At 38.5% G+C, this 27,577-nt stretch overlaps 1 protein-coding gene across 1 annotated transcript in view; it reads right to left on the reverse strand.

The window, feature by feature from the left end:
- Positions 1–27,577, reverse strand: part of Cpeb3 (cytoplasmic polyadenylation element binding protein 3) — a 189,218-nt gene that overhangs the window by 131,082 nt on the left and 30,559 nt on the right. Inside the window, exon 7 of the mRNA XM_010632135.3 lies at positions 27,392–27,571. Within this exon, the coding sequence (XP_010630437.1) occupies positions 27,392–27,571 (180 nt within the window). The remainder of the gene's footprint in view (positions 1–27,391; positions 27,572–27,577) is intronic.

A 27,577-nucleotide genomic window follows, 5' to 3' on the forward strand; every position in this document is an offset into this window, starting at 1 on the left:
AAAAAAAAAAAAAAAAAAAAAAAGGAAAGAAATATATTTCTCTATATTCCTGTGACCTAGCAGAGGGCCTGGCATATAAGTTATTCACTAAATACTTGCTTCATGCATGTTGAAACTGTCATTCTGATTAGTTGATCCTGCAAAATTTTCATTTAAAACTAACAAAGAGTTACACATTAATTACAATGGTTTTAAAAAAATCACCATTGTACATCCAAAAGCTGTCATTTCCAAATGCTAACCAGGAGGTGAAACAACCAGAAATATCACAAATTACTGGTGGGAATGCAAAATGGCACAGCCACTTTGGAGAAACAGCTGGCAGTTCCTAAAAAGTTAAACACACACTTAACCATACAACCTTGCAGCCTACTCTTAATATTTACCCAAATAAAAACACATCCAAACAAAAACTTACATGTTCATAACTACTTTATGAAACAACTTTACTTATAATTTCCCTAAACTCAAAAATACTCAAGAGCCCATCAACCAGTGAACAGATAAAATGTGGCACATTAACATAATGGGGTATATTATTCAGTAATAAAAAAAAATGCAGTTCATTCAAGTTATAACACAAAATCTTGAAAATATTGTGATATGTGATGGAAACCAGTCACTAAGGACCACATATTGCCTGATTCCATTCATATGAAATGTCTAAATAGGCAAATTGTCCATAAGGATAGAAAGTGAACTGGTCATTGGCTCTATGACCAGAGTAATCAGGGGCAAAATGGGGACTGACTGCTAGGGTTATGGTATTATTTCTGTTATGATAAAATGTTGTAAAACTGAATAATGATTGAGGTACTTCTTTTTTTCTTTTTGGTATCAGGGATTAAACTAGGGGTACTCTATTGCTGAACTATATCCTCAGCTGCCCCTCCTTATCAGACACTTTCTCCCCACGTTGCCCAGGCTAGGCTTGAACTTAAAATGCTCCTGCCACAATCTCCCTAGAAGGTGAGATTACTCATGTGTGCCACCTGCCTGGGTGAGGCACAGCTCTGCAAATATACTAAACTCCACGACATTTCTTACTTTGAAATTGTAAACTTCATGGTATGTGAATTGTAACTTAACAAAGCTATTATTTTTCAAAGGCTAAGGTTTTAAAAAGGAAATTATTACATACTTGTAAGTCATCTACTTTAGGTATAGGACCTAAGACTTTTCTGAGCTATGATGTAAGAAAGGCAAAGTCAAGACCTCGCCTCTACCCTGTACATTTCAGGAGCTGATGAAAGGTCCAAGTAATTAAATCTCAAGTACACAGTAGCAAAACTCAGAAAGCAACCATATTTCCAGTCAACAGCTAAGGCCAACAACCTTATAATGTATATATTTCTAAGAACGTCTTTAGTGCTCTTCCAGCAGCACTAACCATATTATCACACTGGGCATAGTGACTCAAGCCTGTAATTCCAGCTACACTGGAGGCTGAGACAGGAGGGTCATGAGTTTAAGACTTAACTGATCAATCTAGGGAACGCTGTCTCAAAATGAAAACAAAAAGGGCTAGGAATGTAACTCAGTGGTAGAGTGCTTGCCTAGCATGAATGAGGCCCTGATTTTAATCACCAATACCACAAAAAGCACAAACAAAACTGTATTATCTACAAACAGTATCTTCTATGTCTCTCATTGCTTCTGATAATATTTTTATCCCAAATAGTAATGTACTATGTGCTTCAGTGATTCAGCTCATCCCATTGTTCACCAGAGAACACTTTAATATGCTCTCGAATCTACCTGCAAACATCACTGAGACATAAACGAAAACCGTGAGTCTACCCCGCCGCAGTTCCTTCAGTTGTTGAGACGTGCAGAATTCGCAGATTCCTCAGAATCCGACAGGGGCTGCGACGTGAACGCTTGTGCTGTGGCCCCCTGTTATCCTCCTGACCCCTAAATTTAAAAACTGAGCAGCTGTTTTTTATGCAAACAGCCCAACCGCAATAAAAGCAACATAGCAGCAACTGTGCTGATTTGGACTACCAGCTTTCTAGTGTTCCTCCCTACTTCAGAAAACAATCGAGAGCACAGCCACTCCCTGGCCACCATCACAGGAGTAACCACTGTACCTGTGTATATTTTTTAAAGCAAGAAACCCAGTAAATACCAAAGAAATACCAACTCCAAATTGAGAGAAGCACATTATCTACTCAGTTTCATAATCCCTCTTTACTGGCAGAAGGACAAACAAACAAAAATCCTACATCTCAAGTTTTTCTACAGTTCTGATTCCAGATAAAGTCAAACTCAAAGCCAACTGTGGTAATACACGCCAGTAATCCCAGCTCTTGGGAGCCAAGGCAGGAGCAGGACCATGAGTTAGACACCAGCCTGGGCGACAGAGTGAGTTCAATGATAGCCTGAGCTATATAGCGAGACCTGTTTCAAAAGACCAATAACAACAACAACAGTAATAAATAATGCTAACAATAAAACACTATTCAAACTAAAATGTAACAAATAATAAAAATGTATTATTGCTGGGTGTGGGGACATAAGTCTGTAATCCCAGCACTGAGGGAGGCTGAGGCAGGAGAGTTGCTAACTGGAGTCCTACTTGAGCAATTTAGCAATACTCTGTCTCAAATTTTTTAAAAATTTAAAGGGGTAGGAATGTAACTCAGTGGTAGAGCACCAGTCCCCAGTACTGCAAATAAACAAACAAATACGTGAAAATGGATTAAATACCCACAGGATATCCAGGCATGGTATGGTGGCACATACCTGTAATCCCAGCACTGAAGGCTGAGGAAGGAAGATGGCCTTGAGTTTGAGGTCAGCCTGGGCTAATTAGTCTAAGGCCAGCCTGAGCTACATAGTGAGACCCTATCTAAAAAAATAAAAAATAAAAAAATAAAGAAAGAAAGAAAGAAAAAAAAAAAGTAACCACAGGGAAATGAGAGGTTGTTTTTATTTTGGGGGAAGGTTGCTTGTTTCGGGAGGGGGTAAACAATGCTGGGGTTTGAACACAAGGCCTTGCACATGCCAAACAAGCATTTTACCACTGAGTTAAGTCCTCAGCCTCAAATAGTATGTTAAAAAGCCAAAACTCAGTAAGGATTATTTTTTCTTTTTGGAATTAGTAAGATTGTAAAGCTTTATTATTTTTTAATTTGAAGAGGCTTACTCCCTAGCTGCTTTCATGTAGAACTCATCACTGACCTATAAAAAAGCCTTTTTTTTATTATTATTTGAGACAGGGTCTCATTATATAGTTCAGGCTGGACTTGAACTCACTATGTAGCTCAGGCTGGCCTTAAACTCAAGGCAATCTTCCTGCCTCTGCCTCCTGAGTGATGGGATTACAGGCTCCTGCAAACTGGTTTATTTTTAAAAATGCCCCTGGGAATGGGAAATGGATGTGTATATTGTTTTGTACGGCTACTGCATGATCGATGATTAGTATGTTCTAGACCCTGTATTGAGTACTTTACCTGAATATTCTCATTTAATCGTCCTATGAGGTACACATAACAATCCTTCTTTTATAGAGAAGTTAAATATTAAATTCAGTCCTTATACAAATCAGATATCCTTGAAAAAGGGTTCATTCATAACCCATTCATAAACTGTCATGTAAGCATTCTTAAGAGAAAAAAACCCCAACATTTATAAGTCTCTAGCCTATTCTTCCACTAAAATGTTACCATACTTAAGACATGAACATTTTAAAGCATTTAAATGCAAAGCATCTAAATTTATTAAAATCTTTGCTTTTTGGAAGGTTACAAAGTTTACTTTAAGGCCGTGTCATTCTAGTAATGATATTTTAAGATATTTTAGAGATTATAAAGTAAAATGCAGTAAAATTGAGGGAGGTTTGATCAGAATTTCCAAAATGTCCATATCACAGAATACTTTTTAGAAGAATACATTTCTTTATTACTTTCAAATGTTAGTGCTAACAAATTTTGCCAAGTGTGGTTTATTCTTTCTTCATTTATTCCACATGTATTTATTGGGAACCTTTAATATGTCAAGCATTGAAGATAAAAAGATAAATGAGGCATAGTATCTGACTATAAGAAGCCATTCATTTAGTTAACAGATAATTATTATGTAATGAGGTGTATGCAATGACACAGCTATGTGCTGGAAATCATAAGAGCACAAACAAGGAGAAACCAAAAAGGTTTCCAGGAAAGCAGAGCTGGAGGAATTGCCCAATTTCCTCAAGAAAAAGAGAAAGAACAAAGAAATTCTCCAAAAGATATAAAGGATATAAATTGAAAATAAGTATAATTTGTTTGTAAATAGCAAGTTGTTTCTATGTATATATGTACTTACCAGATGCTTCAAAACTACTAACATTGAGGAAACCCATTCTCTGAAATTGTATGTGAATTTCCATTTCCGAGTAATATTTCAAACATAATTTCAGAGTAACGTTTTTCCACAAGTGTTTGAACTTATTTCACAAACTTTATTTTTGTGGGGGTGGCCTTAAATCATTTTCCTGAGATTCAATTTTGGCAATTAAGAGAAATATTACCATTATCTGTTGAGCTAGATATGCAGTCTCCAGTCTATTCAAGCTACAAATAATACAATTTCTTCCTATTACATTTCACTTATAGAGTACTCTGCACCTCATAAAGCATTTTCACATGCACCCTTGCTCACTGAACCTTATTAAGATGTTCTCTTGAGCATTACATATAGCATGTTCTAACTCTTATCCCACCTCAATATCTCAGAACCTTTCTCCTCTTCTTACAAATAGGCTATCAAAAGCTCTTGGGGGGCCTGGGATTTACTTCAGTGGTTCCATCACCTGCCTCACAAGCACAAGGACCCAAGCTTGATCCCCGATATCAAAAAAAAAAAAAAAAAAAAAAAAGTCAAAAGCTTTTGGATGTGGGGGGTTGGTTTTCTGAGACAGGGCCTCACCGTGAAGTTCAGGCTGTCCTTGAACTCATCGTGCTCCTCCTGACTCAGTCTACTGAGTGCTGAGATTATAGGCGTGTGCCAAACTCGTGGATTTAAACAATAGTAGAGCTGATCCATATTGGCTATGTGCTCAGTAGTACTGTTTTAAGTATTTGAGGTTAGGGGTTGGGTGTGGGAATTTACCCGGGGTATTTGTATTGAGCTACATTCCCAGCCCTTTATATTTTTTATTTTGAAATAGTTCTCCTTAAATGGTTAGGTTGCCCAGGCTGGGCAAATTTGCAATCCTCCTGCAGCAGGAGAGAGCTGGAATTACAGGTGTGTGCCACCACGTCTGGCTACTTTTTATGTTCCATCTCATGTCTTCCTCACAAAACCTTATAGAAGTAAATACTATTATGCCCATTATACAAATGAGAAAACTAAGGCACAGGATATCCTGAGCCAGGGTTCAAACCCAGGGAATTCAAAGCTTACAACTCTTCTACCTTTAGGATGAGAAGCATTCCTAGTTAACAATTCCCAATTCTATTATTGTCTAACCATTTTGTGTCCACTCGTTCTGGTGGGGGAGGTGTCTATATTAAAGAGAAATACAACTCCTGTTTCTTCCTCATTAAGCTGAATTCCACAGAAATAAGGGAAAGTAAAAACAAATTCCAAAGCATTTATTCAGTCTATAATTTTAAATTTCTTTCCCAGACCTATTAAAAGACTCCCTCCGCAAAAATATCTGGTGTAGCTGGGTGTGGTGGTGTGCACACCTGTAACCCTAGCACTCAGGAAAGTGAGGCAGGAGGACTGCCACAAGGTGGAGACCAGCCTGGGAAACATGAGTTCAAGGCCAGCCTGACTACATAGCCACCCCCCCCCACAATAAACTGATGTTTTATTTCAATTTGTGTGTCAGCCCCTTTTTAGGAGAAAAATTCACTTAGCAAAAAGGTTGAAGAAGTATTTTGTTTTAGAAAGGTAAAGAAATGTATAGCTGGCTGAAGGTTATAAACTAACTGATTCAATTTATGAAAATGAATTATATTCTCCAAATGCTGTAGAAGCATTTACTGTCTAAAAGAGAGTTATCAATGTAAAGAATTACATACATATGAACATAAAGACTCTTTTAAGAATAAGTGTGTGTGTGTGTGTGTGTGTGTGTGTGTGTGTGTGTGTGTGTGTGTGTGTGTGTGTGTGTGTGTGTGTGTGTGTGTGTGTGTGTGTGTGTGTGTGTGTGTGTTGCTGGCCCCAACTTTCACTAGAATATATTAAACCTTTCTGAAAGCAGAGAAAAAGAACAAGCCAAAAGACAGTATTATGATTATCAGCCTTCAATAAGGCTATCGTGTATGTATAACATTTCAAAATAAGAACTCATAAGATTTAAGGAAAGAAAAAGGAGACAGAAGCCAAGAGGAAATGAAAAGAAAGAACTTGCAATTTATAAAACTGTCTATACCAGATAGTTAAGTCTTTTCACTGGGATAACCAATGAACTAATGCTCTGCTGTTCTGCAATTATATAAGAGTAAAAACTATGTCACAGCACATTATAAGCGCTCAATTTTCAACAGACGTGAACAAGTTACTTGACCCTCCTGTGAATCAAGTTTCCTCATAAGAAAAAATGTAGATAACAATAATAATGACTCTTCGTAGATATAATGCAATACATATAGGCAATCATACACCAAGCTATGAAAGTTCAGAATGAACTTCAATTCTGTTTTATGAAGAAGTAATAATAGACCCAGGCAGAAGTCATGCATCATTTATAGGCAGTAGATTATAGAATTATCAAGCAGGCAAGTGCCAACTAAATTTCATTCAGCGAAGTAGAACAGAATGTATTTGAAAAGTTGGCAAGGATTATTCTCAAATAATAGATGGGAAAGTTACTGGAGACCAAAAAAATAAATAGATAAAAGGGAATATATTAAAATACATTCTGAGATTACAGAATAACTTGTAGTCCCTTTAAAAAATTGGATGTATGTACAAAATTTCAATAGTACTTTTAAAGAACTACTTTTAAATCTTTTTTAGCTGCCTGTGGTAATACACATCTATAATACCAGCTGCTAAGGAGCCTGAGGCAGGACGATTGCTACTTCAAGTCCAGCCTGGGTAACAAAAGAAAGTAAAAAGAGATATGGATATAATTCAATGGTAGAGTGCTTGCCTGGCAATGTGAGAAGCTCTGGGTTCAATTCCCAGTACAGGAAAAAGAAGGAGAGGAGGAAGAAGGAGAAATGGGAGAGAAGAGAGGAAGGAGGAGGACACAGGGGAAGGAAGAATCTTCATAGTAGTTTGAGGATGCAAATAGGCAACAGTAGCTTTGCCATCTGGGGATTCAAATGATAAAATCCAAGAGAAGAAAGTAGCTGGTTTACTGGAAAGTACCAGAGATAAAGGAAAAAGATCATCCTCTCCTCTTATCCCTCAATGTTTTCAGTAGACCTGCTTGAGGAATATGAGGAACGCGATATCACCAAGTTCCAGCTAGGCAGAACCATACAGGAAAGGAAAAAGAAAGGGGTTGGAAGGGCAGCTAACAGATTCTGTTTTAAGGACACAGAACTTCATACTATACACTATCAGTCAGCAGTCCTAACAATATTTCCCTTTGTAAAAAAGTTTCCTTTGATTTGTGCAATGACCAAGATAATTATCATAGCCCTACTACAGCCTCCCTACCCTTGGGCTGCACTGTGGCAGACAGAAACTTCTCTAATCCACCAAGCCAGCCTTTTTAAACATGTGTTTTTATTGTGCAACAACCCTGAATCCACCAGGGTTCTCTACATTCCTAAAACCGACATTTAAAATTCTGTCAGCACTAGGCATGGTGGCGCATGCCTGGGATCCCAGCTTTCCTAAGGCTGAGGTAGGAGGATCCAAGAGTTCAAAGCTAGACTGGGCTACATAGAAAGATCAAGGCCAGCCTGGATGACATAGTGAGACCCTGTCTCAAAACAAAACGAAACAAAAACAAAACACTGTCACCATCATGACAAATATCAGTATTAATCTAATTCTGAACTCCATTTTATATTCACCTTTTATTTTTATCTCATATTTCTCACCTAATTCAAATCAATGCCTCTAGTGATGTAACATATACCAAGATATCCTAAATGCTCTCTAAAATGTAACGGAAACTGGGTGTGGTGGCGTACACCTGTAATCCCAACACTTGGGAGGCTGAAGCAGGAGGATCAGTTAGATCCAGACCAGCCTGGGCTACATATTGAATTCAAGACCAGCCTGAAATATGTAGTGAGACACTGTCTCAATTAATTATTAATTAATCGATTAATTAAAATGGAATCTCATAAAGACGTCTTTCTTTTACTGGATGTGACAGCACACCCTGTAACCCCAGCACTTGGGAGGTGAAGGCAAAAGAATGGCCACAAATTCAAGGCCACCCTGACCTATATAAAAACAAACAAACAAAAGACTTATTTTTTTTTTAATCCTAACAAGCAATCAATTCATCCTTCATTTGGAAAATCTAAAAGGCCCCCCGCTCTCATCTGAGGGATTTACTCAGTAATTCCACTTACTGCTCACGTTTCTGTCCTCGTTTTGGGTCCAATTTCATTTAGTCAAAGTTTACCTGTCTTACAAAATGTAGCCACAAAATTCATTAATATTCTATCTCTACCTTTCCCTCCTTCCTTGACTGTTTGTGGCAGCTAACACACAATTTGATACTTGCTTTTAAGATGTTTCGTTTCATGCTTGTTAGCTCCTAAAGATAGGATTCAGTGGATGTGTCATCTACAAATCTTGTACAAGTCCAAAAACAGGGTACAGTATATACCTTTTAAATATTTACTGAATTCAAATTCCAGTTAATAGCATTGCCGTAACACACATGTGAATCTCTAGATTTATAATAAAATGAAACAATATATGAGTTTATGATAATTTTGCACAGTATAAATAAATGACTTCTATAAAATATGGTCTCCATAGTACAATGAATTTGTGTACATACATGTTCTACACAGGTTTTTTTACAATGATTTTTGTGAGAAGTTTGTTCTCCCACCCCCACCCCTGTACTGGGGATGGAACTCCGGACCTTGCACTTGCAAGGCAGGCACAGTGGATCTGTGAGAAGTTAATAGACTAAACCATTAATAATATATGCAAGGCAAATTATGCTGAGCACACTCACAGTCTTTCTTTCTTTGATGATTTGGAGAAAACATCAAATGTCTTGGGGGCATCATGAATATTATGATCATCCCACAGGAGATTAAAAGACTGAGTTTTGAATTGGCTTATGACACTCCCTAGAAGAAATTTCTCAATACAAGTCCTCCATGTCAATTTACTTGCCTGTGGCTTACTTTCAAAAAAAAGAAAAAAAAGAAAAGAAAATGAGCAATTGCTTAACTTCCTGGACAATACAAAATGGCTGCCTTTTTGAATATTTAATTATTTTAACAAAAGCTGAAGCATCCTTTCACCTAGCTTTGTCCTGAAATCTTCACTGTCTTTCAATGTCCTTTGACATCTTAGCATTGAAGACATTCTGTATTATTTATGTTTCTTTAACAGAAGTATGTCACCTCATCTCCTTTGTCTGCTTTACCCTCCTTTACGCCCCACAGTGTGGAGGAATATACTATCAAGAGATTTTTCTAGCCAGGCACAGAAGTGTACACCTGGAGTCCTAGCCACTCAGGATGCTGCTGGAGAAGGTTTGCCTGAGCCCACTGAGTGTTAAACCAGCCACCGCAACACAGAAAGACTTCATCTCAAAAGATAGAGAGGGATCTCTGGTTTTTCTTTTAACCACAGCCTTGAATTTCTGACCGTAACCTATACCTTCTTGTATGTCTTTTTGTATGTTTCACATTTAACAGAATCTCAGTTAAACATTAAATATCCCATTATATTTTTTAATGAAAATTTTATGTTATACCTACATGACTCACCTCTCTTAAAGAAATAGCTACTTTGAAATAACATTTCATATTCTGGTTCCCAGTAGAGTTAATAGGTAAAACAAAATAATCTGGACTGGCAAATAGGTAGAAAATAGTAAAAAAAAAAAAAAAAGTAGTTAATATCTTCCAATGTGTTCATGTCTTTGGAATGTTGAAGATCCGAGGTCCAAGTACGATAAAAATCAATCTCCTCTCTCTTTTCAGACAAGGTCTCATTATGTTTGCCTAGCTGGCTTTAAATTGGTAAACCTCCTGCCTCAGCCTCCAGAGTGCTGGGATTGCAGGTATGTGCTGTCATGCTCAGTATAAAACCCAACTGCTTACAAAAATAAAAATGAAAAAATAATAACCTCCTCCTCTCAAAACAAATAAAACAAGAATTTGTTTTAATGTACGAACCCAATGCTGAAAAACAGTTCAGAACTGGCAAATACCAAGCTGGATATGTAGCACACACCTGTAATACAAGCTATTCAGAGCGGCCGAGGCAGGAGGATCACAAGTTTGAGGCTAAACTCAGCAATTTAGTGAAATTCTGTCTCAAAATAAAAAAGGATGTGCATGAACCTCAGTGTGAACACCCTGGGTTCTATCCTCGGTGCCATCAAAACAAACAACTACTGGCAAAAGTCTGGTCCATTGTTCTTTCCAGGCCGTGATGTTTATCATACACCTTCACAAATCGCATTCCAAAGTGCCTTTTTTCTGTGCTGGGATGGAACTTTCAGTCCTCCTGATACAGCCTCCCAGAGTACTGGGATTAGAGGTCCTCAGCTAAAAAATGTTCTTTGATTAAGTTAGCTTTTTACTAGCAGAAATAAAGTAACAGATGATGGTTAAGTTTTCACACTAAACTACAAATAGTAGTTAACTAGTTACAAGGCTAACAAAAAAATCCTACATGATTTAATCAACATTGCTTCTAGCCAGGTATGGTGGCATATGCCTCTAATCCCAGCACTTGAGAGGCTGGGGCAGGAGGATCACTACTAGTTCCAGGCCAGCCTGGGCTACATAGCAAGTTTAAGGCCAGCCTGACTTACACAGCAAGATCCTATCTCAAAACAAAACACTGTTTCTATGTGAAAACCTTGGGGTCTGATGTACATCTACAAGTCGCATTTATCACTGGGACCCGGAATTTGGGGCACCCAGAACTGTCGCTCCACCCCATCATCCCCCAGCTCCTACCTTCTCCCCCAGCACTACTTTCTACTCTTCATTGGATTACAATAGTAGGAATGGACCTTCTAAGGTCCTAGCGGCTCCAAATAAGTAAATGTGGAGTATAGAAATGTTTCTCTGAAGAGAAGCCATGTTTATATAAGCAATATCTGAAAAGTCCACATTTCTAAGTTATTCCTCCTATTTTGGAAATGAAATAACATCCCTCTTTTGAATCAAACCTTCCTAGTGTACCTATTTATGCAAATATATAAGCACTTACTAGAGTTAATGCTCTTCTGCTATCGTCTGAAAGTTGGTGTCCCCTCAAATTTTGTATGTTGATGTTTACACAATGTGACAGTATTTAGAGATGGAGCCTTTGGGGAAGTGAATAAATCACAAGGCTTCTTGCCTCATGAATGGGATTAGTCCCCTCATACAGGAGACTGAAGGAAATGTGTTTATCCCTCCCTCCATGTGAGAACACAGCAAGAACCACCAATCAAAAGAGGGCCAGCCTTCCCCAGGTACCAAACCTGCCAATGCCTTGATCTTTGATTTTCCAGCCTCCAAAACTAAGAAGTGGGTTCCACTACTTACAAATTAACCAGGCTGAGGTATATAGCAGCTCACAGGGACTAAGATACTTGTTTAACTGACTTTCTAGATTAACCTATGACTTACATCTTTGCTATTAGAAAAAGTCCAGAGCTGGGCGTGGTGGTGCATGCCTGTAATCCCAGCACTCTGGGAGGCTGAGGCAGGAGGATCACTGCGAGTTCAAGACCAGCCTGGGCTACATAGTGAGTTCCAGGTCAGTCTCAACCACATAGTGAGACCCTGTGCCAAACAAACAAACAAACAAACAAAAAAGTCCACAGCACATTCAACACCTGTGACCAGTCAGTCCATAAATTTTTGTCCTACCAGATGGCTAGTAAGCTTATCTGGAGACGGTAAGGGTTTGGTCCCCAAATGTTTTTAAAGCCAGTAATATAATTATGTCATTTAAGCTCAATATATATATAAACCAATTAATGCCAAACTGATTTAATGAAAAGTAATTTGAATCATTTGTTAAAAGCTGGATGAAAGAGGAATCAGGTCCCACTTATTTAAAAATTTCTCAAAAGTCAAGCAGAAATTCTCTAAGCTATGAAGAAGGATAAAGAAATTTTTTGGTGTAAATTTTCAAAAGTATTTGCAAGTTTTATTAAGAGTCACACAGCAGTGCTTTCACTGTACATCTGAGATTCTTAACCATATTTTAGTTATGGAGCCCTTTGAAATTTTAATAAGTGTTAGATCCCATGAATACATAACAAGTAGGTCTGTTCTGTGGCTCCTATTACTTTTCCCTACTTCCCTACCATAGCTCTTCAGCGTAGGTTCTGTATAGATCCCAAGCTTCAAACTATTTCATCATGTCTATACCTGTTTAAAAAAAAAAAAAACTGAGCCTCAGCAGGGTGTGGTGGTGCACGCCTGTAATCATCCCAGCACGTGGGAGGCTGAGTCAGGAGGATCACTTGAGTTCGAGACCAGCCTGGGCTACACAGTGAGTTCCAGGGCAGTCTCAACTACACAGTGAGACCCTGTCTCAAATAAAACAAAACAAAACACCTGAGCCTTGTAAGGCAAAACTAAATCCCATAGGGTCTGATTTCAATTTTGCTAAGACTTTATCGATGATAGCTCAGATTAGCAAATAGCAGCCATGGGCCTCTGAGTTCATTCTGTTTAAGCGTGCTGGTTTTCATTTCTTCTGTTGACTTTGATCCTCCCATATGATTGGCTGGTAAACAATTCTTTATGGTTCTTTGCAATGGTAGGCTATAATCTACAAACAAGAGGACTAATCAGGTAATGTATACTTTGATTCTCAGGGTATAATAAAGAAAAATCAGTCTAGAATCAAAAAAACCTCTTGACTTAGACTGGTAGTTATTTCTTCTCTCAGATATTATGTTCTATAGTAAGTAGTTCATGAAGTAATCTATCCCAATAAGGCTTTCCTTCCCACGCATTCAGAGTCACAGAAAATCATAGATGAATAAGAGATGTCAAATCACAGCCAGGTGTGGTGGCCCACACTACTAATCCCAGCTACTCAGAAAGCTGAAGCAGGAGGACAGAGTGTTTAGGGCCAACTTAGGAAACTTAATGAACAACAGTGTGAAATTAAAAGGAAAGGAAGGAGGAAAGGAAAAAGAGAAAAGAGAAGCCAGGCATGCTGGCACTTGCCTGTAATCCTAGCACTCAGGAGGCTGAGTCAGAAGGACTGCTGAGAGTTTAAACCAGGGCCACATTGTGAGTTCAAGCCAGCCTGAACTACAAAGGGAGACCCTGACTCAAAAACCAAAAGGACAGGGAGGGAGAAAGGGAGGCAGAGAAGAAGAGCGGGGAGGGAGAGAGAAGGCAAGTGATGAAAATTTTCATCTGTCACTGTGGAGCATTTTCAACTCTAAATCATTTCCCCAGCTATCTAAACCCAGCTATTACTACAGATGCCTGCCTCTTCTTTATTTCCTATGCCCAAGTAATCACCAGGTCCTTCCAGTCAGCCTTTTATTTCTGAGTTTGTTCTTTTCTTTCAAATCATCTGTGGTGATTTCCCTCCTAGTTTTGGTTCCTAACAATCTATATCTCTTGAGTAATCTTCCAAAACAAAGATGTGATGATGTCACTCATCAATTTAAAAGCCTCACATTGGCTATGTTCTTACGCTAAAAATCCTTCAGCTGGGCCTGGTCGCACACCTGTAATCCCAGCACTCAGGAGACTGAGGCAGGAGGATCACCATAAATTCTAGGTGAGCCTGGGCTACAGGCCAGCCTGAACTGCATAGTGAGACCCTGTCTCAAAAAACAGAAAATAAACAAAGCCTTCACTGTCTCTAATTTGGGAAAGTTGAAAGTACAGAGTGCTACAAGGCCCTTGGTGATCCAGCCCCTCCCTACTTCTCACTTGTCTCCACGCTATCCTGGAGTTTCTGCTCTTTCCACACACCACATTATCCCTTTCTTGTGCTCCTGCTGTTCCTTCTGCTTAATGAGAAGTCTTTACTAGGATCCCTACCCTATTCCCCGGTATGCTCATGGAACCCTGCCCATTCAGCTCTAAATAAAGAGACAGTGCTATGCTTGATAGTTAAAAACTGAAGCCTTGTATGATCAAAGCCTGGGTTCAATCCCTAGCACTAAAAAAAGAAAAATTTAAAAAACCCTGAAAAATCAAAACTCTCCAAATATGGAATCATTTTGGAAAATTATAATGGATTCCTTGGTGAGATATTATGAAATCATCAAAATGTTTTTAAATTTAATGTTATAAAATCTAGCTGCCTACATTCAGAAGGTAACCAAAGCTCACATTCCCAGGTAACAACTGAAACCATAAGCCCCACCCCTTGGATGCTCCCCGTTTTGAAAGGTCCTTTAAATATTATTCTCATTGTAATTTTCATTTTATTTTCACAATAAATGACAGGATTTCCTTCTTTATAAAGGCAAAAAAAAAGGTAAAAAATATGGGTATTGAATGATGTACAGTAAATGATCTCCACTGTGTAAAATGCATTATACATACACACAAAAAGCACTAATTAGGGGCCAGGGATATAGCTCAGTGGTGGCTTGCCTGCCTCTCAAGTGCAAGGTCCTAATTTCAATCCCCTGTAATAACAACAAAAAAAGCACTAATTAGCAGAAAATACAGCAAAACATTGAGTACTTATCTCTAAGGAACAGAATTATAAACAATATGTTTCCCCTATTAAATTTTAAATAGCAAACGTATTACTTTCAAAATCAGAAAAACTGTTTTTTGGACTTGTTTTGTTTTATTGGTAATGGGAATTGAACCAGGACCTTCACACTGAGCTACATCCCCAGTCCTTTTTTAAATTTTGAGACAGAGTCTTGCTAAGTTCCTAAATTGCCCAGGCTGTGCTCAAACTTTTGATCCTCCTGCCTCAGCCTCCCAAAGTGCTGGCATTACATGCATGCACCATCACACCTCACTCTGAAAATATTTTTATCTATAAAGACCATCGTACAGGCTTCCCAACCACAGGCACAAAAATTTAATCTTTTTTTTTTTCTGATTGAAATATACACTCTTTCAGTGGGGCATGGTAGCTCATTCCTGTAATCATCCCAGCACTTGGGAGGCTGAGGCTGAGGCAAGAGGATTGCTGTGAGTTTGAGACCAGCCTGAGCTACACAGTGAGTTCCAGGTCAGTCTCAACTACAGAGTGAGACCCTGTCTCAAAAAACCAAAAAAAAAAACAAAAACAAAAAAGAGAAATATACACTCTTTCTTGGGCATACTACACACTATTTAGACCTTACTATTCTATATTTTAACACATATCAAGAGATTGTTTGAGGACAGGATATGTTTCAGCTTTAATCCCTATTGGCTGACCTCTAGGAGGCTACCAACTGTTTATAAATGCTCTTACATTGCTAACTACCCCCAGTAAATGCATAATCAGTCATCTACAAATATGAGACATCAACACTTTTTTTTTTTTTTTGGTACTGGAGACTGAACTTGGGTCCTTGCGCCAGGCCCAATATGAACACTTTTAACAAATATTTACCGAAAACCTAAAATATTCTAGGTACTGTTATAGCCCGTGGAGGCACTTTAGTAGAAGGGTACTTGGCCTTATGGAACCACATTCTAGTAGGAGAGACAAATAAACCAGCTTGCTTCAAAGAATGATGAGAGCCATAAAGATAATACGGGACAAGGACAACGGGACAATCTGGAGGAAGATTACAACATCAAATACACAGTGAAAGATGATGTGACAGAAACAGAGGCAAGCTGTTATAGCAGAATGGAGGAACCTGATAGACTTGTCATTCCAGCACTCTGGAGGCCGAGGCAGGAGGATCACTGCAAATTGGAGGCCAGCCAGGGCTACTGTACTACAAAGCAAGTCCCTGTCTCAAAAAACTAAAACAAACAAACAAAGACCCAGGTTTCTATTCTTGTTCTGTTATTTTACTAGTTTGGTAATTATTCTGACTCACAACTAAGACAATAATCCTCAATAATCCCCAATAATCCCCAATAATCCCGGATTCACAAGAACATGTGTGATTAATTAAGATACAGGTAAGTGACATGAAAAGGATGAGGCCAGTGCTAGGTGTTCTGGTCGGCTCTGTTAGTTTTATCTATTTGGAGAAGACATCAAGACAATACAGTGCCCCAAAACTACAATGCATGGATTATGATTTGGAACAAAGAAACTTAATGTCAGCCAGGCCTGCCACCACCACGCCTGTAATCCCTGCACTCTGGAGACTGAGGTAGGAGGAAGGCAAGAGGATTACTGAGTTTAAACCCAGCCTAGGTTACTCAGTGAGCTCAAGGCCAACCTGAACGACATAACAAGGACAGTGTCGAGATGCGGGGGGGGGGCTCTAAAAGTAAAATAAAAATTCTGCAACACTAACAAAAACACTACCTAAGCTATCCCTCTTAGCTGTTTATCTGACTGGTTACAAGTGTTTTAGCAGCCATGTGACAGAGTTGAATAGCCTACCCACAAAGTCAAATGCAAACAAAAATAGATTTATAATAGTGATCCAAAAATTATCTCAGCTTTCCCAAACTCTAAACTTTACTTTCCTTCACTATTTTTAAACCTTTGTGTATGTAGGTTATATTGTTCTGGCCAAAAGAGAAAATGAAATTTTCCACCAGAGTGTAAAAGAGAGGTGCTTCTGGGCACATTTACTTCTTGTCGCCTTCAATTGCTGCTTATCTGAAACCTAAGAACGAGGACTCCTGGAGTTCGAATAGAGGGGTAGATTGTCAGATCACTAAGATGTTTCTTCTGAAATATTCCCATCCCTAGTCACTCTTCAACCCACACCACATATTTGGAAGATAGAAAACCTTTTGCCCTTTACAACTCTGCTTTCCAATTTCAAATGCCTGGAAGGAAGGAAGGACTGATTGAATGGGCCTACTTTGTATTTCACAATTAACAATTTTCCCCATACTATTTCTAAGTATTATTGCCAGTTATTCTGACCTTGGTCATAGTCAGTTCTGACTAGACTTGGAAAGTCAGAAACAATCAGGTCACCATGATAGGACAAGTTAACTCCAAAAGAATCAATCGATCAACAATGAAGAGAAAAATAAATTCAACACATAGCTGTTTCCATCTACTAATTGTCACAGCCTTTTTTGTCAAAGCAAGAACCTTGTTTATGGGACCAGAAGTGTAGCTCAGTTGTAGAATGAATACCTGGCATGTGCCAATGTCCTGAGTTCAACTTCCAACACCAAAAAACAGAATAAAACAAAACCCCAAAACAAAACAAAACAAAAAAACTCAGAAGTCAGCTTCCTTCTTACCATAACAAACCTATAGACACAGTCTCAGCCGAGAAACTACGGGCTGTTCATAGAGTCTGAAAACATAGATGGTGTACAAACTGTAAAACTATCCTTTATGAATTATGTACTTATTCCAAGGACAACTTGCAGAGAAAAGTAAATTTTCTACCTTTTCTCTCTCTTTCTGCCAGGCAGGTGTGCACTGCTGAGCTACATCTCCAGTCCTCTTTTCTTCTTCCTTTCTTCCTTCTTTCCTTTTCTTTCTTGGGGACCAAATGGATGCTAAGCAATTACTCTACCACTGGGCCACAATTCCTAGTCCAAAGTTTTGTTCATTCATTTAATGAAGGTGTGCTAAGTGCCAGACACTTCTAGGCACTAGTTTGCTTGGTAGCACCGATCACTTCATAAGCCACACTGAGTTACTAAAGGTACGCAGTTACCTTTTTCTTCTGTATTAGATCTTGGCCTTGAGATAAATTTGAACGCTGGAAGAATGAAGCTATTTGACTGAACAATAGTTTTATGCATATGTAATTAGTAACCAATGTTTCCTTCCCTTTGTTTACAATAATTCTATGATCGCTTCACATGATACAAAGGCTGTTTGGTGTTCATTTCTGTTTCTCCCCTCTGAAGTCTGCCAACAAGGATCATAATATTTATTATTTCTGAGAATTATACAATAGTTTGGGGAGAGAAAAACAGTCTTTATTCAAAGATGCTTAGCCACTGTAGTGATTTACTTCACTAGTACTCTTCTGTTTTTAATTAAGTCAAAATGCAAATATTAGAATGGTTTCACATTAAGTTTATATGCCCAGCACTTGTAAAGAGCAAAAGTATATGAAAACTAACTGCAACAGAACCAAATAATAACAAGTGAAACAGTGCATCTGAACCCTGTACAAACTACTGACAAGCTTTTAAGGACCAGCTGCAGAAAATTCCTTGTGAGCCTCACTACCATTACAAACACAACAACCTTCCCACAAAACCCCCTTTAATCTGTGGTTACATTACCTCAATTCTCAAGTTCAAACCTAGGGACTCTATCCTGAATTCTATCTCTGATGACTACCTTGGCCCCTACAGAGAGCCAGACATTGCCTAGTAGGAAGTGGTAGTGAGGAGCTTCAAATTAGACCCTTGGCATCTCTAGAACTACAAAAATCATTCTTTGTAACAGCCAGGAAATTAAGAATTTAAACATTTCTGCCATCATCAAATAAAGTATTCATAGCAGTACAGCATGGTAATGCACACTTATAATCCCAGCACACAGGAGGCAGAGGCAGGAAGATGGCTGAGAGTTCAAAACCAGCCTGAATTAGATAACAAAACCTTGTCTCAAAAAAAAAAAAAAAAAAAAAAAAAAAAAAAGTTCAGAGCAAAGAAAACTCTTACTCTTGCATTGGTGAGTCACACATAAAGTAACTAGTCACAAATTGATACCATTTTTGTGACATATGGCTTCACAGCACCATGACTGGCTTTCTAAAACAGGCAGTCATCATACTATGAGGTGCTACTTATATTTAAACAAGAAAATTATTATCTTAAAAGACACACTGCCATTAATCAGCCTCAAAATACTCTCCCTTGCTTTGAACACACTTATCCCAGCATACTTACCACTTTCTGAAGCAGTTCTGGAAGTTCTCTATCATGAGTGTCTTTAATTGTGTTGATATGGATGCCTTGGCCTCCTTAATAGATTCAAAACATTTACCTTCACAGTCATCTGACTTTGAGGAAGAGCCAAAGTCACATAGTGCCAGATCTGGTGAATAAGGTGGATGAGGACACATGGTATCCAGTGCTTCCCACTGGATGACGGCCAGCGGCAGGATTCACTGTTTTCTTTAATCCCATCTCATAAAAGACACAAAATAGGACTTCCAGAAGTGTTTCAGAAAGTGGCAAGAATGATGTGGTAACTGTACTCAAAGTGAAGGGAATTATTTTGAGAAAAATTAGTGGCAGTGTGTCTTTTATTATTTATATATGTATTTGTTTATTTCTTGTATTTTGAGACAGGGCCTCACTTTATAGTCCAGGCTAGCCTTGACTCACTATGTAGGCGAGGCTGGCCTCAAAAATGGTGATTCTCTCACAGCAGACTTTTCAACACAAACCCTTGGGGAAAGGAGAGCCTGGAATGAGATATTTCAAGTACTAAAAGAGAACAACCTCCAACCTAGACTGATGTATCCAGCAAAACTCTCTTTCAAAATGGAGGGGGAAATAAGACACTTCCACGACAAAGAACACCTGAGAAACTACATGAATACCAAACCAGCACTACCAGGCATTCTAAACAAGATCCTAGAAAAAGACAATGAAGGCAACAACACCATGAGGCCCAACAGAGCAAATCAAATAGACAAGGCAAGAAATTAAAAGGAGAAGGTGAAAAAGTAAAGAGTCAACAAAAGGCCAATAACATGTCAATAATAAGTCAGTACATATCAGTTATAACCAGCAATGTCAATGGCCTCAACTCACCAATCAAGAGAAATAGACTGGCAAAATGGAATAAGAAGCAAAATCCAACAATATGTTGTATACAAGAAACACACCTAGTGCAAAAAGAAGCCCAGAGACTGAAAGTGAAAAGATAGAAAACAATTCTCCATGTGACAGGAGCCCAGAAAAAAACAGGGGTAGCAATCTTATTTGCAGACAAAGTAAATTTCAAACCAAAACTGAATCTAGTATTATTGATGTAGGACAGTACTGTATCATACCTCTATGAATGTAAAATATCTAGTACCTGCTTTATGATACATAGTAGGGACCGTGCTTTATCAGAGCTACATTTAATGATATTACTCTAGAATGTTCTCTTTCCAGATGATGATTAAGAGGCTAATAGAAAAAATGGTGCCAGGTACCACAACAGCAACAGAACTTTGCTGTTGTCTGGATATTATTCTTTTCTTTGTTTTTTTTTGTTTTTTTTTGTTTTTAATGGAATGTGCTGAATGTCTATAATTTTGTTCAGATGACTGCAGAACCTGGAAAAGCTGTTGCTGCTATCGATGCATAACATACTATTATTAGTCTTTATATATATATATATACATATAAATTGAATTTTGGGAAACTTTAACGGTGCTGCCAACTTTGGAAAAAGTCATCCCAATTTACTGTGTTGACTTGGCATTGTACAGAAATGGACAACCATATTGGTCTAGAAATGTTAATTTATTTTTATTTTTATTTTTTTTCCATGTGTACAGGGGTAACACATCGTACTAAATATGTAAGGTCATATCTACGTGGGTTTGATTACAGAAACTAATAAAGTATTCTCTAAATAATGAAAAAAAAAATAAGATAAGACTATAAGAGCGAGAAGCAATTTAAATATGTTCAGGGACCATTTTCATCTCCAGAATTAAGGATTATTTTAATGTTACATCATTGCCTTTTCTCTTTTACTTTCCTTTTTAGTTTTATTTTAGGATTCCCTATTTTTAATGTTCATACAGAGATTTCTTTAACTGAAATACCGAATAGTTTCTTTGGTGTGAAAAACTATAATAGTACACAGGATCCTAATGAGATAATTAATAATGTGAAATAGGAAGTAAAGGGCTAAAGGTGTAGGGAAAGTGGGAAGGGTGGGGGAAAGGTAATAAGGGAGAGGAAAAAAATATGAGAAACTGAAAAAATGGAAATAAAGTGTTTGTAAATGGGGAGGGGAGGAGGGGGTGGAGGGAGGGCAGGGACAAAGGGAAAAATGAGAATCAAGACCTATTATGTAAAGGTACAGAATCCCAATGATGAATGTAACTGTATTGTATACCTAGATTGTACCAATAACCTCAATAAAAAGAAAAAAAAATATGCTCTTTCAAAAGAGCACCTTCAAAAATGGTGATTCTCTTGTCTCAGCCTCCCAAGTGCTGGGATTACAGGTGAGTGGCACCACGCCTTGCTTGTAATAAATTTATTATTTAAACATTCTCTGTATTTTTCAAACCCTGTACACTATGATGAATGTAACTATATTGTGTACCTAGATTGTACCAATAAACTCAATAAAAAGAAAAAAAATATCCTCTTTCAAAAGAGCACCTTCAAAAATGGTGATTCTCTTGTCTCAGCCTCCCAAGTGCTGGGATTACAGGTGAGTGGCACCACGCCTTGCTTGTAATAAATTTATTATTTAAACATTCTCTGTATTTTTCAATCACCCTGTACACATAAAGTATCTTTCAGGGCTCTTCCACCTCTGCTGGACACATCCCTTCAGTCACTCTCCACTTCCAGACACCATCAGCGCTACTGAATATTAATAATACTTTTCCTATTAAATTCTAACTTTGATTGCGATTTCAATTATTAGGTCAACAGCCAACAATATTTCTATAGTAGTATCTAATTTTTGTAACACTTTGTCACATTTTCTCAGAAAGCAAACCGAAAGGTAAACTCACTCATGCTTGCTCTTTTCTCTTTTTCTCTAAATTTTTGCAAATGTGGAGAGTCTAAATAAATGATTTGTCCCTGATTACCAGTGTCAGAGCTAAAGCTTCAACGACTAACTTCCAAACTTTATCTGTCAGCCACTACTGCATGCATCCCTGTCTAAATTTTTTCTCAGTAAAATCTACAGAGCTTAATAAAAAAATTCATATTGCAGTAAATTATGCATAATCTTTTGATATCTGCAGATCTAATATCATAAAAATCACCTGAGCAATGTGAAACTTGGTCAGGGGACAGAGCAAGGGGTGACTGGGTGGATGTACATGAAAATGACCAAAGTACATGATGCTCATTAATCTGCAAAACCAGTTTGTTTGTCTTGGTGGGTTTTTTGTTTTTTGTTTTTTGTTTTTTTTGGGGGGGTCTCTGTAATTCAGGCTGCCTTCATCTGGTAATCTTCCTGCTTCGGCCCCTAAACCCAGCAACCAATCCCTCTTTTAAATACAATATAGATAATGTTGCTTTGTTAGCATTTACATTGATCACGTAATAATAGGTTCTGAAGCCTATTCTGCTTGTGGGACTGAGTAGACCTTAAGGGATTTTGTATTAGAGTAACACAGTAGTTAAGAAATGAACTAGTGGGCCAGGCATGCAGCTCAGTGGCGGGGTGCCTGCCTGGCAGGTGGAAGATCCGGAGTTCTATCCCCGGTACCTAGGGGTGGGGAGGGGGAGATCAACGAGAGGAGACTCTCCATTTTAAGATCCACATCAAGGTCCTGTTATTAGGTCCTGTTATTAGGTTCAATTAAAAAACAAACCTATGGTGGGTGTGGTGACTCGTACTTGTAATCCTAGTAGGTTGAAGAAGGAGAAATGCAAGTTCAAGGGTAGTCTGGGCAATTTAGAGACACCTTGTCTCAAAAAGCCAGGAGGGGAGCCTGGCAATCTAACAGTGGCAGAGCATTTGCCTAGCATGTTCAAGGCTCTGGGCTCAATCCCTAGTATTAGTGGTTAGGAGGGCACATGCTAGTTGAAAAATACTGATGTTCCCTAAACACTTATATAAATGGTCATATTTGTTTTAAAATATTATATATATTCCCATAAATGGATGTAAGGGATTTCTTCCTCTGCTAATAATAATACAACAGCAAAATTAACACTATATAACATTTTACTAGACATAGACAAGAAATACAAAATTTTCTATAATGAAGAAACTGAAAGTCAGCATAGCATGCTTGTATAATTTGCTCAAAATTACAGCAAAGCCAATGACTGGCAGAGCTGAGATTTGAATCCAGCCATACTGCCACAAAATCCTACATCTGACAGAAACTACCTACTTGAACTTGGACAAGTCACTTCACATATATTGGCACTCTGATTTCTTATTCTGCAAAATGAGCAGAGCCTGAAATAGGTACTCTTGAAAGTCCCTTCTTTGGACAATGCTTTTTAAACCCAAATTTACCACATACAATAAATGTCTCTGGCCAGGTATGCTAGCTCACACCTGTAATCCTAGCACTCATGAGACTGAGGCAGGAGGATCAGAAGTTTGAGGCCAGACTAGGCTACACAGAAAGTTCAAAGCAAGCCTGGACTATATAATGAGACCCTGTCTCAAAACAAAAAATACTAACAATTCTGTTGTGGTCCTTTTACATCCCTAGGCTTCTTTGTCGCATGTAAATACAGAATGATGCATATGTATAATTCCTCCGGTGGAGCGTCTCATACTCCTTGTGTTTGTGAAAGGTATAGCACAAGAAGCCTAGTAGAGAACATTTTTAAACAATCCCATCACTTGGAGTCCTTCACATGGAGTCCAAAGAGAATCTGACTTAAAATGAATTGTAACAACAATACTAGCACAAAGGGAGGTTAATGATGTATAATGACAAAATTAGCCAGAGTTTGAGGACTTAACTTCTCTTGGGACCTCAGTTTCACTATTTTTAGAAATGAAGCAGCTTTAGATAGAAGGAATCCCTGAGCGAGCAAGCAGCCGCCCTGACACAGGGAACCCAATCACTTTTATTACAATAAGAAAGCCTGAGCAGCTTGAAAAGCCACACTAAAACATAGTCATTGCTTCTATAATATAAACCACATAAATAAAGGTCCAAATCTACTGTTGGTAGGAAATGGCAAAAGAGAATGAAGAACATGGATTTTAAAAAAAATATCTAATAATATTAGAGTATCATCAGGTACTAGGATCATTGTTGAAAGCCCCTCTCAGTCTGTTAAAATATGATTGGCATTCTATATAACAAACTCAACTAAAAAAAGACATCATTTGCCTAATAATTTTTTAAAGAGGCATCGGAAGTAAGATATTCTCTCCCTTTTTTAGAAAAATGATTATGTATGTGTCTGTACATGCACACATGCTGGCTGCTGAACCTAAAGCCTTCTCCATGCTAAGCATGCGTTCTACCACTGCACTATACCCCTAGCCCTAGGTAGTAGGGATTAAACCCAAGGCCTTTGCTCTAAGCTACATCCCTATTCTTTTTATTTTTTTATTTTGAGGCAACAATCGCTCAGTTGCCCAGGCTGGACTAGAACTTACAATCCTCCTGCCTCAGCTTCCCAGAATACTGTGATTACAAATATGAACCACCACATACAGTTTTATTTTTTCTTTAAGAGATGAGGTCTGGCTATGTTGTCCTGGTTTGTCCCAAACTCCTGTGCTCAAGTTATCCTCCTTTCTCAGCTTCCCTGTAGCCTGGGTCTTCAGGTTCTAATATTGCTTCAAAACCCAAAAGCTTCTTCACTTTAAGAAACAAAAATGATCACTTCTCGACCTTTTGGCTAAGATCAAGTGAAGAAACAAAAATGACATACATTACATGTACTTCTTCCTGAGGCCAAATAAACAATGCTCAATTTTTAGTCAAATCCTTCCTCCAAGTCTTTTCACCTCTTTTGCTTACTCAATAGCACTACCACAATGAAAAGACAAAAGCACAACCCAGTGCATTTTTGGCTCTTACTAGAATCACTGGCAAATGGTTTGCTGAGAAACAACTGGCAATCAATGTCAGGCTTGGTAAAACTTTGTGGATTTAATTTCTTTCTAATCCCCTTTTCAGGAGAAATTAATTAAAATTGGATTTATTCAATAGCCAGGTACAGGGCACTCACCTGTAGTCCCAGCTACTCGGGAGGTTGAGATACAACTATTTAAACATTGGGGTTCAAGACTAGCCTGAGAAACATACATAGTAAGATTAAAAACAACAACAACAAAAACAAACTGGTTGTATTCAGATTCATCTCCCAGAAAAAGACAATTAGATCTCCCTATTCCCTCAGCTACCAAATAAACTCCCCTAAGAATTCAGGTTATAGGTAAAGGCTGGATTTGGGCAGGAAGCCTCAGAATAAAACATTCTCTCTTACCAAAAACAGTGTCCCCAAACCTACTCACTCTAAAAGAAAGGACAAATTCCAGATCAGTGCATAGTATCACACACCTGTAATCCCAGCACTTCAGAGGCTGAGGCAGGAAGATCCTTAAAAGTGAAGTCAACCTAGGCAACAAAGTGAGTTTTAGGCCAACTTTTGAGACTGTCTCAAAAAACTCAAAAAACTTAAAAACAAAAACTAGAGACAGAGAGAAAAGAAAAGCCAACAAATTCCAGAAATTAGATAACCAAACTAATTCCATCTTGCAGTGTGTCTTTGTTTTACTAAAATAAACCAACTTTAGAGTAACAGAAATACACCTCAATGAATATTAAAATCTTCTATTCTGGAAGGATCCTTGTGAAATTTGGTATAAAATCTTCTCTTTTAAAAAACTACTAGCTATTTTAAAAATAGCTACATGGCGTGGTGGCACATGTCTAGAGTCACCAGTACTCAGGTTAAAACTGGGCCTGGCATGGTGGTACACACCTATGATCCCAGCACTCAGGAGGCTGAGGCTGGAGGATCACAAATTCAAGGCCAGCCTGACCAACATAGTTAATTCAAGGCCAGTCTGAATGACACAGTGAGACTCAGTCTGGGGGGAAACAGGGGGCTGAAGCAGGAGGATTGCAAGTCCGAGGCCAGACTGACTGAGCTAAGTATCAAAACCTTGTCTTTAAAAAAATAAATAAATTTCCTATACACAATTTAGAGGTTTTATAGACTTCCTTGAATTTTCAAGGACAAAAGTCTCTGCTGAAGCCTAGAGTGGTGTTCTCAATAATTCTTCATGGGGGGGGCTACCCCAAACACGAAATGTAAAGAGCAACCAAATGAAGACTCCAACTGTACTTGACACTTTATCTCTGTTAAATGGTAAGTTCCATCATCTTTCAGCTCTGCTCCAAAGATTTTTATTTCATTGCCTTGGCCACACAATTCGGGGTCAGTCTGATCCCCTCCTGGCTCCCCTTGTCTCTCCCTCTACCAGAGGCTAGATGCTTACAAAAAAAAACAATTTGTAAGTAAGTGAAGGCTAAGTGAGAGCAAAAGCCCCCAGCAAATACACACACTCATCTCTCCTTTGATCCAAGGTGTCCGGGACACTGCCAACTGCTGTGGCTGTGTTCAGGAACGGAAAGCAAGAACAGAAATAAGGACACTCTCCATTCAATCTTTTTGTCTGGGGCATTTCCTGGATTTTTCACTGGCACTTAATACCAAGACACAAGACTCATTTTTCATTAAAGTTGCAAGACTTTCACTTTGCCCAGTTTCAAATGGTGTAATTGATATGCATTGTCTTCTTAAATAAGCCAACTGGTGAAGGACACTGCAGCTTTAAATATTTCAGTGCTAGCTAGCAAATAGACTCCATTGCAATATGGCTCTGAAGGTCGTGTCCTATTGTCTCTTTCCTCTGGAAAAAAAAAAAATCTAAATCCTTGTAGGTAACATGGAAATGGTTGCCCCTAGATATAGAATTTCCACTCTTCCACCTCCGTCCCTTACAGTTCTGGGTATTTACTGGAACCCATAATTTTCCCAGTAGGGCAATATGCTGACTGTTATTAATGATTCCAACACCTAAGTGAGACATAAACACATGTGTTCACATTAGTTTAATCGACCGTATTCAACTATTTGAAATAGCACCATGAAAGGGCTGTTAACCCTCTAAGAGTAAGGCCAGGGCTTGGGTGTGGACAGCTTTTAGGGAGCACCCTAAACCTAGGATTGCATAACCTAAAATGTGTAGCTACTTAAAATGATAGGAATCTCAGCCTACTCATCCTGAGACTATGCCAGCACCTCGCCATACACTTGCAGCTTTATTTGTCAAGGAAGGTCAAAATGAGAAGCACAAGCACAGTGAAGAAAAAATAAACTAAAAGAAAAGGGCCCTTTTCTACTATGACAGGGCGCACAAGTACAATTTCTCCATCAGCCACTCGTCCCCCTAGAGAGGAACAGCCCCAGTGAACTGGAGGCTTTGGGGGCAGCTGGATACTGCTGCCCTTTTAAAAAGAAAAACAGGTGGGATGCGGGAAGAAGGGACAAACGAAGCAGGATTGGGGTAAGAAGTGTGCAGGTGCACCGAGTATTACCTGAAATGGCAACAGATTGTTACCATTATCTGTTCGGAAAGCGTTATCCTCCATCCAGGATTTGGACGTGAGTGGCGCCGCACGGGGGAACTTGGGAGGTGCGATCACATTGCTGGAGAAGGGCTTTTTCAGCGGTGAGATGGGGTTAAGTGGGGAGGGAACCCCCACGCCCACACCTACGCCCAC

The sequence above is a fragment of the Fukomys damarensis genome, unplaced genomic scaffold (assembly GCF_012274545.1).
Source record: "Fukomys damarensis isolate Sample0158 unplaced genomic scaffold, DMR_v1.0_HiC HiC_scaffold_20, whole genome shotgun sequence".
Lineage (NCBI taxonomy): Eukaryota > Metazoa > Chordata > Mammalia > Rodentia > Bathyergidae > Fukomys > Fukomys damarensis.